A 17878-nucleotide genomic window follows, 5' to 3' on the forward strand; every position below is an offset into this window, starting at 1 on the left:
GAGTTACAGGCATGCAAAACACACACACACACACACACACACACACACACACACACACACACACACACACACATACACACACACCATACTGTTTCACTTTCATAGGTTGAAGGTGAAGGTAAGGTCAAAGAAATCCATAAAACCTCTGGAAACTTTAGGGTGCCGTGGCCACCCCGACTCTGTGGGAGGAAACAGTAATGAAGACAACAGTAACAGTAATAAACCTTGAGAGAGACACGGATGAGCGGGGCGGTCGCGGGTACTCCTCGGACTTCGGATGTCCTCCTGTGATCCCAGAAGGCAGCTGGCAGAAGCGGATCATTCGGGACACTGGGTTTCTGTTTTCTCAGACTGTGTGTCTTGGGTGGTGGAGGTAGATGGATAAATTTACCTTCTCCACACCCACAAAATGCTTGCCAGAGCCTGGGAATTGGATGGAATGGCAGACGTGAGGTGGGAGCGGAGGAGAGGCTGGAGAGGTACGCTCAGACCCCAGGCTATGGTCTCTCCTGGGGTTCAGAATGGGCGGGGAGCAGGGAGGGAGGGGCTCTCCCTGGATCTCAAAGGACAAGACACCAGCTCTTAACTGTCTTTCAGCAGTCGCCCATTGCTCCACTTCATGTATTTGTTTTGAACACGGTGACTTGGGCACCTGTAGGCACAGCTGCTTACACTGTCCCATAAGTCAGTGACAGACCAAATTACTAGAATGCAGTTTGCTCCATCAGCCCTGTTCCCAGGCCCTAAAATATCAGTCAAGCTTGAAGAAAGCTGTTGAGGATGAGATAAGGCCCTTTGTGTCCAAAGGCAAGTCAGGCCACCGGGACCTGCGGGCTCCAGGCCTCACTCATCCCCATGGCAACCTTCTCTAGCCAACAAATGCCAAGCCTGGAATGGGCCGAGTCACCCGTTAGGAGGCTGGGCCAGGCAATGCCAGCAAGAACACACAGGATCCCAAGTTGCTGCCTCCTCTAATCCTCTCCTTGACCCCCTCCCCCACCTGGCACTGGAACCGTTGGCTGAAGGGCAAGGGTGTGGGCAGTGCTAGAGGTGGGGGTCCTCACAGAGGGCCCCTCTCCCCAGTTATGAACAAAACCCAGGTCCACTCCATGGCTGCCCTTCCTTGAGGATCAAACTCTTAGCTTGTGGTAAAGTTTAAAGAGCATGGAACGAACTTGAGTTTAATAGAAGGACTGGCCGGCAGGCCCAGGCCAAGCCTCAGACTGCTGCTTTCTCAGCTTCTACCAAGTGAACAGCAAGCATTCACATCCACAGCAAGCCCACGGGGACCCCTTCGCCAGCCAGCGCTTCTCAAGGGGTAGTTCCCAGAACCTGTCGGACAGTACACTGACCTCCTAGCCCTGATGCCAACCAGCCAGGGGTGGGGGCTGTTACCCAGGAGCCGGTGTTTGAGCACATGCCCTGGGGGATTATACTTTCACGGTCGTAATCACTACCCTGGGCTTTTGTTTAAATACGGCACAAGAAGGATGGACAGGAAATGGCTTTCTCTGGACTTGTGAGCCCAGAGAGGAGCGTTCCTCACACCCTTGCTGAAAAACACCGAGAGGGAGGTAGTGTTTCCTGGGCGCATGCTCTGAGTCTGTGGGAGGAGCCTCAGCTGAAAGGAGCAAGGCCGTTTGCCCACAGGACACAGACACAGGGCGTGAGGCTCCGGCACGCTAACCAACCCAACCCCAAAGGCACAGGAAGTCCACCCGGACTGCTGGCTGGTACCGGTGAAGGCCAGGGTGGGAGAGGGAAGCCTGAGAGGCAGACTCACTGGCTGGGCAGCTCCACACTGAAGATCAAGGTCAGGAAGCAGAGGCAAAAGGCTCAAGTTGGAACCTGCATTTGGCTCCCAAAGGTGCATTTAGCTCTCCCCAGCTCTTCCCCAGTGACTCAGGGGGTGGGTAAGAGGCTCCCACGGCCAGCCAGGGCTGACGTGTGGTGAAAACCACTCCCGATTTTCCTGGGCCACACAGCTATCATGCGTGAGAGCAGACTCGGGCTTCATGCTATCCCAAACTCTTGAAGAGATTTCGTTTTACACAAGAAAACACACAGAGATTGTAGCCAGGTTGCAGGTTCTCTAGCTTGAGCACTGACTCCGTTTCTGGCGGGTTTTCCTGCCAGAGGCGGGTGATGGTGAAATACACAATGGTCACAACAGAGTCGGACAATAACGGCAGCAATTCCTATCTGTGAGGACCCACGCATGGTGGGATGTGGTTTATTCTGCTGGTGCCCTTCTTTTATACATGACTAGGGATCCTCAGAGATGGTAAGCAACACACTCAGAACCACGCAGTCAGAACAGGAAGGACTCAAACTGAACCAAGGTCATAGAGATTATAAAAACTATACTTCTGAGAACTGCCCAGGTGGGACTGGGAATCCCCAAGTCAGGGATGGGTGGCCTGGGCAGGTTGGACTTGGAAAAATACTCTAGCTTCAACCTTAGTGACAAGGATTTTTCTTCTTGCCCAGGCTTGAAGATGAAGTGCCAGCTGCCTGGTGAGGGAGGGCAGAGACCGGCTAGAGTTCACTGTTCTTTGCCTCTGCTGAGGCCAGAGGGGAAGTGGTCCTTGGAAAAAGTGCTTTAGGGAGCTCCACCAGGCACCCCAGGTTTTCCGTCCCCGATGTCTGCACAGAAGCAGTGGTGATTCTGACCTGACACCCTCTAGGACAGTCGTTCTTAGCTTATGGGTCAAGACCCCTGGGGGTGTCCATCGACCCTTCACAGGGATCAACTAAAGACCATTGGAAAACACAGATATTTACATTATGATTCATAACAGTAGCAAAATTAGCCGAGCGGTGGTGGCGCACACCTTTAATCCCAGCATTCAGGGAGGCAGAGGCAGGTGGATCTCTATGAGTTCCAGCCTGGTCTACAGAGGGAGATCCAGGACAGACCACACAGAGAAACCTTGTCTCGAAAACCCAAAACAAACAAACAGACAAGCAAAAGGAGTTGTAAAATTACAGTTACGAAGTATCAACAAAAATGATTTTATGGCTGGGGGTCACCACAACATGAGGAACTGTATTAAAGGGCTGAAGCATTGGGAAGGTGGAGAACCACTGCTCTAGGACATGGTTTTTTTTTTTTTTTCGGGGTGGTGGTGGGGTCCATATTGTCTAGAAGGTTCTAGATGAGAGTATTCAATCCTCTCTTTGGGGAGGGGGAGGGGCAGAGGTCTTAGACTTGGGTCTGGGGTAAAGTAAGATTGCTTCTTTCATCTGCCGCCCCCTCCCCCATTTCATTCATTCTGTTGGTTTGAGGCAGGGTCTCATGTAGCCCAGGCTGGTCTCTAACTTGCTACAGAGCTGAGGATGTCCTGGAAGGAGGCTGGAGCTAATTTCAGCTCTGAGCCACCCTGTGCTGTGATTCCACAGCTGGAGGAGGGAGACCTGGCTGAAGAGAAATGTTTGGGACCGGCTCTAGGCCCCAAAACATTTATAGCAAGCTAAGCGGTGCTGTGACTCCAGAGATGGCTGCTGACATTAAGGCTAGCTAACCTAACCCCGGGCTCTTACTGTGAGCCAGGAAAGTGAGAACAGCTTTGCATTAAGTGTTGCATTACCGCCGCCATTATGCAAACAGGGGAAACAAGGCTAAGACACTAATTTGCCACCTCCTCACAGAAGCCTGTGCTTTCAACAAACCAACTCCCTCAGCAATTACTCTGCTTCATAAATGGCCCCGGCTATTAACTTTTGCTCTTTTTCTTTCTTTCTTTTCTTTCTTTCTTTCTTTCTTTCTTTCTTTCTTTCTTTCTTTCTTTCTGTCTGTCTGTCTTTCTTTTTTTCTTTTTTTTTTTTGAGGCAATTTTTCATGTAGCCCTCGCTGGCCTTAATTTCACTATGTATGTAGTTGATAAGAACCTTGAACCTTTGGTTTTTCGAGACAAGGTTTCTCTGTGTAACATCTCTAGCTGTCCTGGAACTTGCTTTGTAGACCAGACTAGCCTGGAACTCACAGAGATCCACCTGCCTCTGCCTCCTGAGTGCTGGGATGAAAGGCATGCACCACCACCTGGTGAACCCTGAATTCTCTCGATTCTACTGCAGGCATGTGGCACCTGGCCCAGGTGCCAAATTTTGAAAAAAAAAATTATGATACTCATATAATTCAACTAAAAAAATCCAATTGTGAAATACACAAGTTAAAGAAGTCACCTGTTACCTTGACTTCTCAGGCTTTTCTGTATGGCTGGCACCCTGAGAACACGGTTGGCCTGCACACTGACCTAACCGGAGCTCTGTCTTAGGGTTCTGGCGCTCTTAGGGGCTTCCATAGTCAGGATCAGTCAGTCAGTCAGTCAGTCAGTCAGTGATGAGGAATCAGAAGTAGAGAGCTGAAGCAACTTGCCCACGCTACAGCAAGTTCAGGTGACTCAGCTGTGGACTCTCTCTGTCACCTGTATGACACAGGCATGAGAGAGAAATCTCATTCTTGGTAGAAAGGGTGTATATGTGTGGATTTACCTCTCTAGGGTGTGGAAGAGAATCTAGGGCCACATCAACGTTTTCTCAGGGTATCGTCCTAATAATGAGGCAGACTCGGTCTGGACAAGTTCAGGAATTAAGAAATCCCCCCTTCTACAGACAGAGTCGGCATCTAAAAACCAGAGCCCTTGGGCTGGGGGTGTCACTCGGTAGCAGAGTCTGTCTTGGCATGCTTGAGGCCCAGGCTAACCTCTTTCTTTCAAAACCAGACATCTCAGTTGAAATTTCCACTGCCTGCTTACCAGACACACAGCATCCCCCGGCCAGCTCACAAATAATCCCTTTCTGCTGAAAGCAGGCATTCTGACCTTAACCAGATCATGTGACATGGTGACGGGGGTTGGAGGATGTTTTGCTTTAGATTCCAGAACACCACACATGTTTTCCATGGTGCGCATCTCGCTCCTAAGGTGTCTGGTGATTAGATGTACACGCACACTCCTGCTTCCCCACATTTTACTGGGTGGACTAGCAGCTCCCATCCCATTTGCAGAAGAAGTAGAGATGGGCTGGCGTGGACGGCCCGAGAGGTGTTAGGTGACCCTTCTCTCACAACTTTCAAACAGGGCCACGGAGCATGCGCAGTGGCAGCATTGGCCAAGGGCACTTACAGCACTGCTTGGCTGAATCTCCTCTCCCATCGTGACATAGTTTGAGTGCTAAGGCAGGCACGTTTTCCAAATTTCTGTGTCTCACCCATCACGTCTTGACCTTTGCACAGTCTCTTCCTTCATATTTTAGGTCTCTTAATTTTACATGACAAGCGTCCACACACCTGCCCTCACACCTACACCCTACCCCTAGGCAATCAATTCACTTAAACTATTTTCACAGTGGGCCTTTGGGTAGATAACACTGACCTCCTTTCTATGTATGTGTGAGAAGCAGGATCTCATACAGCCCAGGCTAGCCCACTAAGCAGCCTGCCTCCACCGCCTAGATGCTGAGATATCAGGCTGGGGCCACCACGATCCGTTTATGTGGGGTTGGGGGGTGAAACCAGGGTTTCACACATGGTAGGTAAGCATTTTATCAAAGGAGCTGTATCTAGACTCCGTTTCCCTTCTTTCTTTCTTCCTTTCTTTTTCTTTCTTTCTTTCTTTCTTTTTTTTTTTTTTTTTGATTTTTCGAGACAGGGTTTCTCTGTGTAGCTTTGTGCCTTTCCTGGAACTCACTTGGTAGCCCAGGCTGGCCTCGAACTCACAGAGATCCGCCTGCCTCTGCCTCCCAAGTGCTGCGATTAAAGGTGTGCGCCGCCACCACCCGGCTTCCCTTCTTTCGATATAGGAAAACTGGGCCGTAGAAGTTGAGTTACTTCTCTAAAATAATATCACAAATAAAGTATTGAACTCGATTCCGATTGCAAAGTGCGTATTCGAAATCATTTTGTCAAACTGTATCTCTTCTACCCCCATATCGGGAACCGAATCCAGGGACTCTGAAGTTACATTCCCAGTCCCAGAACTGTTGTGTCTGGCTTGAGGTGCTTCTGAGCCTGGCCTTCCTCGGTAAGCTGCCAATGGACAGGCTAAGCAGAATCCAGGCTTCCTTCCCCTGGCTGCTGGCCCCCGAGCTTTGTCCATGCGAGCAGGGCTCTGGGAAGCAGAGTCCTGAACGATTCGGTGCCCCTTCTAAGCTTAGCTTTCCTTCCACTGCAGCTGCCCACTCACTGCCCACTGCCTCCACCGGCCAGGGCTGCCAGGGCAGTCCATTTCCTTATCTCTTGGAAAGCTGACTTCTGAGCTCCAACCCGGAGACTCTGCCCACCGTCTGGAGCAATGCAATAACACCAGCTCTGAAGATACATCGTAGGGTCCTAGAGGCAACTGTGGCATGAGGATGATGTCAGCTTCCCATTACAAAGGACTAAGGGCTCTCCACCCCCAGCACTGGAAAATAATCTAATTTCTGCTTGCAACAATTTTTCCGGGTCACGTAAAGGTTATGTGCCTTAGACCCAGAGTCACAATTTGATTAGTGGAAAGCAGAGTACACAAGACTGTCCCAGGATGGTCAAGGAGGTCTTTAACATTTGAGTGTTGCCAGGTGTGGAGCACCCACAATTCCAGCTTTGGGGAATTATTGGGAGTTTGAGGCCAGTAGTGTCTACACAGAGCATTCTGGGTCAGCCTGGGCCACATAGTTTCAAACACAATACACCACTCACGTTGGAGTGGGAGGGTAATAGATGGACGCTTGGGGCATCATAAAAGTGGTAGTACTCAAATTGTAAAGCGGCAGTAGGAAGCCGCCTTAGTGGGGAGGGCCCAATTCTGGGGTGCACATTCCTCTTTAGGACTAGCAGTGGCGGTTCCCCGGAATGAAAACACCCATCAGAGCTGGGGTGCGAATACGTGGTGGTGTCTGTGCAAACCGGCCCCCTGCCAGTGCTCACTTAGAAGTGACATGCACCCCAATACCTAAACCTCTAACCACTGGAAAAGTTACCCACTCATGAGCTCACAACTACTCATGGCTTTGCCGATCTTTTCACTCACTTTAATAAAGCCACCCCGTCACTCATCATACTCTAGACGCACTGTAGGTGGGAAAGAGATGGAAATTAGAATACTGCAGAAATCGGTTTGACTTTAATAAAGTGGTTCAATTTACTTTCTGGTATTTTTAGCCCAAGTCTAGGACAGCTCCAGTGAGGCACACAGGGCTGTGTTGTTTCTGATCTGGACATACTGGCAGTTCAAACCGGGGCATGTGTGAGTGAACAGGGGCTGCCTTCTGACGCTGAGAAGCTGTCTGGAGGTGGGTCAGCCACTAGCCTTCTCTGGGTTGAGTAGTGTTCACAGGACCCCCGATGGGCATTGGGTCGCTCGCTGTGAAGGCCACTTCTGTGCCTCTGCACAGTGCTCATTGTGTGCACTGTGTGAGAAGGACTCAGCACCCAGGCTGTTGACACGTCTCCAAGTCATCAGTCCCCAAACCACAGAGCCTTCCTTACAATCCAATTAATACGGGCAGTTTCCAAGCTAGACTGTTTTGTCTGTTCCTGTCATTCAGGTGGCTTGTTAACTCTCTGGAGACCCAGTCCTACCCCTGTCCAACAAGACATCCTGCCTTTCTGGAAGTCCCCAGAGGAGAGGAGGAGATAAGGCTGAGCTGGGTCTCCCAAGCTCCATGGGGTAGGAAGAGGGATCACCAATGAGCAACACCTGCCTGAAAGCTTCTGAAGGTGGATTCCTTGTGTGGACTAGATAAATTAGGCTAGTGTCCAGTCATCTTTTCAGCAATGAAGATGGGTGGGGAGAAGGCTCTGCAGCTCAGACAGCCCTGGATTGTCCCTGGAGTTCAGGGTTCCACTCCTCCTCTCTTCTTTTTGATACTGGGGACTCAGCATGCTATATCCTCAGTCTTTAAAAGTTTTAAAAAGAAGCCGGGCGGTGCTGGCGCATGCCTTTAGTCCCAGCACTTGGAAGGTAGAGGCCGAGGCCAGCCTGGTCTACAGAGTGAGTTCCAGGACAGCCAGGACTGTTACACAGAGAAACCTTGTCTCAAGAAGAAAAAAAAAGTTTTAAAAAGAGATTGATTTTATTTTATGTGTATGGCTATCATGCCTGCAGGTATGTATGTGCAGCAGGAGCACACCTGGTGCCCTCGGAGATCAGAAGGAGGTACGGGATCCCTAGGAAGTGCAGTTATAGACAGTTGTGAGACACCATGTGGGTGCTGGGAACCAAACTTCAGTCCGATGCAAGAGCAGCAGGTGCTCTTAACCACTGAGCTATCTCCCCAGCCCCACAGAACCAGTCCCGAACTTACAATTTATTTTTTGTTCTTTTGTTTTTGTAGAGATACACATGAGATAGTTATTGAAAACCATGCTGATTAAGCCAATTGAAAGTTTTAAATCTTTTTTTTTATTGATGGCCAGACCAAGAGCAGACTTGAGCCTCTGGAAAGTCTCTTGGTGTCTAAGTTCAGGGACACAGCATTATAAAAGGTAAAACCCAGTTTTATGATCGTCAGAGTAACCTTGAAATGTTCATTCACAGCAGAGCACAATAGGTATTGTAGACATAATTTGCCAATTATTTTGGTTAATACATCTGCACCATCGTCAAAGTCATAGAAATCTCAAATGTGTTGCCAAGGCAGATGTGACTGATGTGCGGAGGAGGGTGGAGGGCTGGGAACTGTCTAAGCAAACTCCAAACGGATTCAGAACAAGATGGCATTACCTTAGTCATTTCAGCTTTTTCCTTATTTATTGATTTTTGAGGTGGGGTCTCATTAAGTAGTTCTGGTTGTCCTATGTAGACTAGGCTGGCCTTGAACTCAGAGATCCACCTGGGCCCCCCTCCTCCGCTGGGATCAAAGTCATGCACCACCACGCCCAGCTAAACTTAGGGTTTCTAATATCACTTTTAAATACCCTCTATTATTCTCCCATCCGATTCCAGGAAGTCACTTATGTTGGAAACATGGAATTCAGGATATAGCAGAAACCTGGAAACCAAGAGAAACAAATCAATATGGGGGCCATCCATGATCTCAGGTTCATGGGCCTCCATGACAAAAAAAAAAGAAAAACAAACCATGTGTAACATTTTTCCCCTTGGAAGAAAGTCCTACTAATTTCATGGGAATCCCTAAAAAGGTTATGACCTGGAAGTCTACAATAACATACACACAGTACTTATTAAAAATTTAGCCGGGAGTGGAGTTGGCCCACGCCTTTAATCCCAGCACTTGGGAGGTAGAGGCAGAGGCAGGAGAATCTACTGAGTTCAGAGTCCAGACTGGACTACACAGAGTGACCCCGTCTCAAAAAACAAAACAAAAAACTTTCCACAAAAACAAAACCCCAAAGAAACAAACCGCTCCCCGAAGTAATCCATGACTAAGTATTTTCTTGGGTGGATGGGGTAGGAAATTACCCGGATGGATATAATTTTTATAAAATTGTCTCATCTGGGGACAGGATGTTACTTTCCACAGCTGCATGCCACCACTTGACGGAAAATGAAAATATCCTTGGACCAGCCTGACTTTTTCCACAGCATGGAGAAGCCAGGTGATGAGCAGTCAGACCTCCAAAATACAAAAATCATATAAAAAAAATACTAAAACTGGCCTTTTTTAAAGAAAATGAATCTTGAATTTCTTTAGTTGAGATACAGTTCTTCTGATGGTAGTTCAGGGTCAGGGAGATTTTCCCACATTTGAAACGAAGAGCTTGTTGCTCTTCTGTGTGTAAAAAGTAAAATGCATTTCTGCAAGGCTTTGACTGGAAAGCAAAAACAAACCCCAAAACTTTGAGGGCTGGGGGGGGGGGGGGGCGCTGCAGCTCAAGGGCAGAATGCTTGCCCTCTCATGCATGAGGCTGCCGGTTCAGTTCCCAGCACCAGAGACGGAAGAATCCTTCTGACCCAACCGGGACAAGGGAGGAACTCAGAAGTCACAAGGTCATTTCTTTTCTCAATGCCACATGGGTTTATCCAGAACAAACAAGGCAGCAACAGGGATGCAGATCTGAGCCCCCTGCCCAGCCCCCCAAACCAGGAATATCCAGGCAGAAGCCATCTATCTACCTCTGTGTGCTACCAAAGAAAAGATGTCCCCCCCCCCCCCACGTAAATCCAAGGTATTTTTAGGTCCCAAACTGTGTGGTGACCAATTTCAGAGGCCACATCTCCTTATAAAAAATGAATTGAACCAAAAAAACCAGACAGAACCACCCCAGGATACACAGGCCTATGTGTAAGATTAAAGGTTCATGTCCAACACACTTCCCAAAGGGAGGGCCGAGAACGGCAATTTGGGAATGCAGAAGCCAGGCAAGGCTCATTTTGGGGAGTTAGCACTGACCAGCCACCCCAGATCCACTCCTATAAGGCTGCAGATCAAAGCCTGTCCAAATTTGGGGAGTAACCAGTAACCGGCAGCCAGCAGCCACGGCTTCTCTGGATCCATAGCAAGCTCTGGAATGTTGCCACCGGCACTTTGAAAACAGGGGCAGAGTCTGTGAGAGAGGAGTGTGGGTGTGTGTGAGAGCGAGTGTGAGTGTGTGCACATGAATCCAATTCTCACCACCACCCAGAGATCCAGATTCCTGATCTTGGTTGTTGGTAACTATGGCTGGGGTGGGGGAGAAACCAAAGACGCAGGCAGGGGCCAGGTCCTAGTTTTCCATCGCCGAGCAGACACTTGGCCTCAGCTCACCCTCTCCCCAACCTGCCAGCTCCAGTACAAGCAGGGCAGTGTCGCTCCAGCCCAGGCGCTCTGTGGGAAGCCATTTTATGCAACAGTTCAGTCCAACATCCAAGTCAAACAACTTCGGGGAGGCATCGAGCTGGGTGGGGAGGGGCTTTCGGCACAGCCACGCACCCCAGCATGCCCTGCCCGGATGCCTTAGGCCCCCCTAGAGGCTCTGCGCCTTTATTTTCAGGAGCGGGTGTCCCTTCCTCCCTGAGTCGGATGTGTGGCAACACACAAAATGGAGTCAGTGTTTTGCTTTGGAGAAGGAGGCTGGCTCGGATGGCAGGGAGATGTGGAAAAGATGGAAGGCCGAGCCACGTGGGAGTGTGGGCCAATCTGTGGTCTAAACATCCACACTTACCCAGGGATCTACTATCGAGGCACAACAGCTACAGGTTGGAAGCTGACCTGCACCCACTGCCAGACCTCTGATGAATGCCCAGCATACACTCAGGGGATGGATGGGGATGCTGAATCCAGGTCCACGCTTGGACCACTACAGCCTATGACCACAAAAGGCCAAGGCAGTGGAGTACTCACAACAGAACCTGAAGATAAGGAGACCGCCCCCCTAGAGTGAGGGAAGATGAAAGGAACAAAAAGATTCAAGAAACGGGTTTGTACGCCCAGGTCAAGGTCAAGGGAACAATCCTCAGTGTTGGTGGAAATCTGCAGAGATTTCCTGACGCCCAGCCAGAGGTGAGGTGGGGAGGATGGTGTATGGGGTGGGTGGCAGGGGTGAGGTAGGAGGACTGTGTATGCAGTAGCGGGGCGTGTGTGTGTGTGTGTGTGTGTGTGTGTGTGTGTGTGTGTGTGTGTGTGTGGTTGTTGTTGTTGTTCTACAGGCTGAACTTGAACAGACCTTTGAGATCATTTGCAGCAGCTCATGGATTTTGCACTGAGGAAACTTTAGTGTGGATCAGAAAAGTGATCTACAGAAACTACTCCCCGTAGTTTCAAAGTAATCTGGGGACAAAGCTGCACTCAGTCAGGCTCTGAGCCCCCGTCCAGCTCTCTGCCTATGTTTCTAAGCAGCTGCCACGACCTCCAGAGATGACCAAGACTATCTCTGGAGGAAGAGGACAGCCCCTCTGCCATTTCCATTCTTTAGGACGGGCAAGGGACAGGAATAGTGTCGAGGCGGGCAGAGGGGAAGCAGGGTCTGACTCTCAGTAGGGCCCATCTGACCCTACCTTTGCCTAGGCCAAGGAGGATAGGAAGTCCTCACTGTGCAGGCTCAGGATCTGGGCGGATGGGAGGGTTGGGGAGAGATCAGACAGAGGCAAGAGGACCAAGGCCAACCTGGCGGCAGAGCAAGACCCCAAAGACACAAGCAAAAACTAATGAAAAAGGCACATTCCTGGCCTGGCCCAAGGCTGGTCACCACATTACAGCCTGAAACACCTCTATCATCTGTCATCTAGACACTAGAAAGAGGTTTTCCTTCTCAATCCTCTCTCTCTCCCTCCCCCCCTCTCCCCAACTCTTTCTTTTTTAGAGGGAGGGAAGGGACAGACATGAGGTCTGAGGGAAACTCAGGAATAACCAAAAGAGGCTGAGGAGGGAGGTTTGGCTCCAAAGATATTGGAAAAACAGACTGATTGCTGGCGTGGTTGTGGGCATCAGACATCCAGTGTCAGGAGGGCAGGCTGGGAAGGCTCAGCTGTCACTGAGCAACCCACAGGGGACACCACGCTCAGGCTTAGGAGAGAGGCACAGTCCCTTTTCCTGGTCCTCCTTCTCCTCCACTGTCCCACGAAACTGAGGCTGGCTTCTTTGGATCCCTGCCACTCATCCCTTCGGCATCCTCTGCACACAAAGGTGGCCCCTGCTTTCCAGACCATATCGGGTTCCAAATGTCAAGTTCACAAATCACTGGCCTCAAGAGAGTGAAGTGGTGACATCATAATAATCCCAGCAGTCCCCTGAGATCACAGCCTGTCATAAAGGATATTTTGAGGAGCTTCATCTCACCTGCTTCTACTCCCACCCAATCAATAGCCAAACCCAGCTGGGTACCTCACTTGATAATATCCTGTTTCTTGACCCTGGGTATGTCACTTAACTTTTCATGGACTAGATTTCGGGTCATCGATAGGTAAAATGGGGAAATATGCTTCCTTCTTTGGTTATATCATGGGGCTAGGTGAGATCTTTGCAGACTGTAAACCCTTTACAGAGACTGTAACAGGACGGGGGCTTTGTCCCTATTAGACCCCAGGGTAGGACAGGTAACAATAATTAACTTAGGAAATTGTCCCCTTCCCATACACACATGGAAAGAGAGGTAGAAGAGGAAAGAGAGAAAACGAGGGGTCAGGGGATGTAGTAGTAGCTCAGCTTGCAAACTTGGGCAACACTGCCCTTGGCACTCTTGTTTCCCACTGTGAACAGGGGGGCTGGCACCTACAGTTGGTGCATAATCTCTAAGGCCGTTCCCAGCCCTAAAACCAAATCCTTCCAGAAGGAGACTGTTCTGTTCCAGGAGGCACCGGTCAACCAGCTGGGGCAGGGAGCTCTGGATAGGAATAGAGAGGCAGGCGGGAGACAAGCTGGACAGATTGCAGACCAGCAGGCAACAGACTGCGTAGACACAGGGTGGCCATGGGCACCTCCCCTCGGCCCCTTGCATACGCCATGGGTGCAGATGGGGGATGCAGACACGCTGTGGCACTGTGTGGCTCGCCCTCGCCCCAAACTTTCACCCGGACTAGGCAGACAGCTGAGGACTAAACCAACAGACAGGCAGGGGAGAGACCGCCCGAGGGTAGGGTGAGGAAAACTCCCCAAAGGACAGGGCGGGGTTGGGTGGGGCCAGCTGTCTGTAGACTTTGTTTTGTGCTACTCCATCAGATGAGTGGGCAAGCCAAGCCTGAGAGCTGGCCTGCCTGTCTTCAGAGCTGGGGAAACACCAGGAGGGAAAGCCCCTGTGACATCCTCTTAAGTTGTATGGGTGTGGTGACTCCTGGAAACCCAGGGCAGTCTCAGTAGGCTGCAGAACATTTCCAAGCAGCCCTGCAGAGTGTTACATCGGCTGGAGGACATGTAGGCATCCCAGCTGCCAGCTCCAAGGGAATAGTGCACTTTTTTTTTTTAAGTTAAAAGTCTCTGGTGGCACATAACTAGTTTCTACCGTCATCACTCTTGAGGGTGGCACAGGGGTTGCCTGGCCAAACCCTTTCCTGCTTGCCTGGGATCAAATGATGTCCACTGGTGTGTAAGAGGTGTGCCCTCTCAGAAGTAGGACACAAGGGTCGTCCTTGTACTTTCTTGCTGCTGTCCCTTAGAAAGCGGACACTCTGCTGCTTTTCCCAGACTTCCAAATGCCGAGAGGTAGGGAGTGTCTACTAGAGTTCCTCCCACCCCCACCCCCGTCTTCTCCAGGTGAACGGCCATTCCTGGCGGCCCCGCCTGGATAGTTCTAGGAGGGTGAGGCTTCTAGTCCGCAGGACCTCATTACCCGAGAAATGCAGAAACACCCGACTTATCCCACCTAGAGGCGCCAAGAGGCACCTTCCCCTCCCTCCTCTCCCTAACTCTCCCAGAGTTCTCTCCAGCCAAGATAGTTATCGCTCTTGAAAAAGAATCAGGACAATCTAGTCTTTCAGGTAGCTTGGAGGCATGGACGTTCTCACGGGGACCGAGAGCCCAGACTGTGAACACAGAAAGTCCGTCCTCCAGGTGCAGAGACGACTTCCCCCACCCGCTTCCTCTCCAGAGTGAGGGTGCCAGGAGCCCCTCGTGGGAGCCCCTTTGCCACTGTGGGATCACCGAGGTGGGAGACACTCACTGCCCTGCTCGCCCGGAGCCTTACGGGCTAGGAAGGCCCTCGAGTCAATCGAAAAGGGATGTTCCGCTCCTCCCTTCCACCTTCCCCTCTAGCAATCGGGGGGTGATCCGTGTGGCAGCGGACACAGACCCCATCTCAAATCTTCGGCGGCAGAGGGACCCAGGAGCGGAGTGCACAGCCCGGGCCACCAGGACCCCCGCTTCTCCCGCCCACCTGCCCGTCCCGCCCGCGGCCAGCTGGCAGCCGCCGCGCCTTTCTCTTCTCGGCCCGAGTCCGCCTGGCGCGCCCAGTACCAGCTCCCCGGAGCTCCCGGCCACCCGGCCACCCACGGCCCCGGACGTCGTCCCGAGCTCGAAAACAGGTGGCCTCGGAGACGAGCGCGCGACAGTCGCCTCTCACTCACCCAGAAGATGAAGTTAAATCCGAAGAGCAAGTATTTGATGCACTTGCTACCCCCTTTGACCGGCATGGTGCAAACTGGACTTGCGTGGGACAAGAGGCACGCACGGCTGGGACAGAAGAGACACGGCAACGGACCGAGACGCGCTGAGGCTGGGGGCTGGCCTACGGCTCCACTTTTAAAAAGTGCCACTCCTTACGGCGACCGGCCAGCTGCGATGCGCATGTGCCGAGGGATGCCGACCCCGCCCCCGGCCCACCTGCCCCGCCCATGCCTCGTCCACTCCCCAGGCCCAGGTTCTGGGACTCCGCTCCACTGCAGTGCGGAGCCCGCCCTGCGCCCTGCTCTTGCGGGCGGCGTTTCTGAGACCCTCTTTCCTTTCATCGTCCTCCTTCCCACCGTCTTAGGGTTTTTCCAGACCTCCAGACCCGGCTACTTTTGCCCGGGAGTAAAGTATAGGCCTCGCCTTTCCGCTTCATTCCGGGCGCTGCGCCTAAGAGTTTACTTTGGAAGACCTCCGAGGGTCATTTGCTCTAAAGGACCTTTTCAGATTCCCGCGGCAAGTCTGCCGGCCCGTTTGCCTGGTTTGCTTTCTCTCCAACACCACCTTGTAAACCTTTCCGGACTGAACAGACTTATTTGGGCACTGTGGCCGCTAGAATGCTTCAGGTGCCGATCTGAGCATTCAAAAATTTTCTTCATTCACAGACTTAGTCTAGTTGAAATCCTGTATTTACTCCTCACATTACCTGCCGCACCTGGTGCCACACCCTTACTCTGACCCACCTCGCAGTCTGCAGGTGGTGTGTGGCTGGCTGCCCCTGCCTCCTTTACCTGTGGAAATTCTGTTGTGTTTTGTCTTTTATTTACATTTAAACTTATTATTATTTTGAGACAGAGTCTTACGATGTAGCTCCGTCTGGCTTGGAACTCGCTGTGTAAACCAGGCTGGCTTCAAACTTATAGGCGTGTGCCATCGTGCCCGGCAATTTCATTATTTCTGAGGTAGGGTCTAGCGGTGTAGCCCTGCTGACCTGGAATTGCTTATGTAGTTCAGGCTATCCTCAACCCTGGATCCTCCTGCCTCAGCATTGCTAGTGCTGGTTGTTTCAGGCTTGGGGCTCCGTGGCTCTTTACATTCTTTCTTAATTCTTCTGGTTGGGTGGGGAGGTCCGTCTTAACATCCTTTGCAGCATTCCCTCCCTCGCCCCTGCAGGAAGTTCCCTTAGAGCTCTTTATTGCAAAAGTAAACCATACTCATTACAGAAACATCAGAAAATACCAAGAAGCAGAAAGAATGTGAGTTAAAATTTCACCAGGGTTACGCAGTGCGTTGGAGGCCAATCTGGGCTACGTGAGACCCTGTCTCCAAAAACAAAAAACAAAACAAGACAATTTTTCACGTAGCAAAACCAGCCTCTGTCAGCATAGCACAGCTCTCGTTTCGTTATTTATCAGTGGACTGGTTTCATTAATCGATCCACTTACAAAGATTTTTTTTTTTCCTACAGTCTACTTTAGAAAGGTACTTCACTGGGGGCATGAGTTGAAAGCAGCTGATTCTATCCTCTTTCTTCTCTGAAGCGGTTTAGGAGCTGGGGGAGGGAGAGAGGCAGGAGTCTGGAGGGGTGGGGTGTTCAATTTAGGGGTCTCCGAGAACTCTGAGGAGAGACCCTTGATTTTCCGTTTTAGGATGAGTATCCCAACTATCCCAAAGAAAGAGCTGCAGTTAGGGAAGCCTGGCCACGCTGGGGCTGGGGCTCCCATGGTGTCAGGGAGAGAACCTGTGAGGACTCTGTCCTCAGAGTGAGGGTGAGTGGATGAACCTCAGGGGTTCCAGGTGGAGCCCTGTCCGTGCACGGACGGGGCCAGAGGGCAGGCTGCAAGCTCTGTGAGGCTAAGGACCATTGCTTGTAGCTCCGGTCCCTGTTTTAAAACTTTGGGGCATTGGACAGAAAATCTGGGTGCGGTTGAGGAAGCGCAGTTAGGTAAGATGAAGGCTAGTAGTGGAGGGAGATGAAGGATGAGCTGGGGGGGGGGCAGTACAGAGATCTGTTAGATGTGAAGTGTTTAGGACAAATGGAAAGGTAGGAGGGGCATTGGGACCTAAAAACCTGCTGAGCAGACAAGGTGGGAGCCAGAGGGGGAGTCTGAGCTGGAGCCAGATCTCTAAAGGCTGGCTTCACTTGTCCTAAACTTCCTTAGGTCTTAGCTCATCTTCCTGAGTGTATAATGCCATGACGCCACCTCTATCCATGGAAATGTGGCATGAGAGACCCTAACAGGCCATTCCATGGATGTCCCTATGTCAGTCTGAGATCTCCCTAAGCAGGGGGCATGGTGGTAGCAGACTTCAGAGGCCAGGGGGATCAGCAGCTAGGTGGGACAGGGGGAGCTGTGTGTGAAGTCACAGGAACAAAACGACCTAGCTGTCTGTGCCAGGGAAGCTACTGGCAGTCAGGGAGCTGGGTGGAGGACAGAGAACAAGGAAGGAGAGGCAGAGGCTAACTGAGTCTCTTACCAGGAGGAATGGATGCCAACAGTGCTCTGCTGATTCAGTAACTGAATGATGGCCATCACTGTTATGGAACAGCTTAAGAACCCCCATTACATATAAACAGATTTTTTTTTTTTTTTTTTTTTTTTTTTTTTTTTTTTTTTTTTTTTTTAAACAGAATCAGTCTTGTCTTGGACTGGAAACCCTCCTGCCTGAGATTCCAGGCCCACGCAGTGTGGCAGCCTTATATGAGAGCACCGGACCTGAGGAGATCCACCTCTGGTCTTGGTCCCTATCCTACGGTTTATTTGGACAGGTCAGCTCTGTCTTTGGACCCTGGTCTTCTGTGGTGCAGTGACATTCTGGGCCAAAGTGTGTTTGTTATAGGACCTCAACGCTACAAGCAACCAGGAAAAGGGAGGGATGGAAAAAAATGTGGTTTGCCTTAACTGGAAGAGGAAAA

The 17878-nt window shown here is 51.0% G+C and overlaps 1 protein-coding gene across 1 annotated transcript in view; it reads right to left on the bottom strand.

Annotated features, from left to right (window-relative positions):
* Cd9 (CD9 molecule) overlaps positions 1 to 15124 on the bottom strand; it is a 37259-nt gene extending 22135 nt beyond the window's left edge. The window contains exon 1 of the mRNA XM_059256908.1: positions 14922 to 15124. Within this exon, the coding sequence (XP_059112891.1) occupies positions 14922 to 14987 (66 nt within the window). The 5' untranslated portion in view covers positions 14988 to 15124. The remainder of the gene's footprint in view (positions 1 to 14921) is intronic.
* Between the last annotated feature and the right edge of the window lie 2754 nt (positions 15125 to 17878).

The sequence above is a fragment of the Peromyscus eremicus genome, chromosome 3 (genome assembly GCF_949786415.1).
Source record: "Peromyscus eremicus chromosome 3, PerEre_H2_v1, whole genome shotgun sequence".
In the NCBI taxonomy this organism is placed as follows: Eukaryota; Metazoa; Chordata; class Mammalia; order Rodentia; family Cricetidae; genus Peromyscus; species Peromyscus eremicus.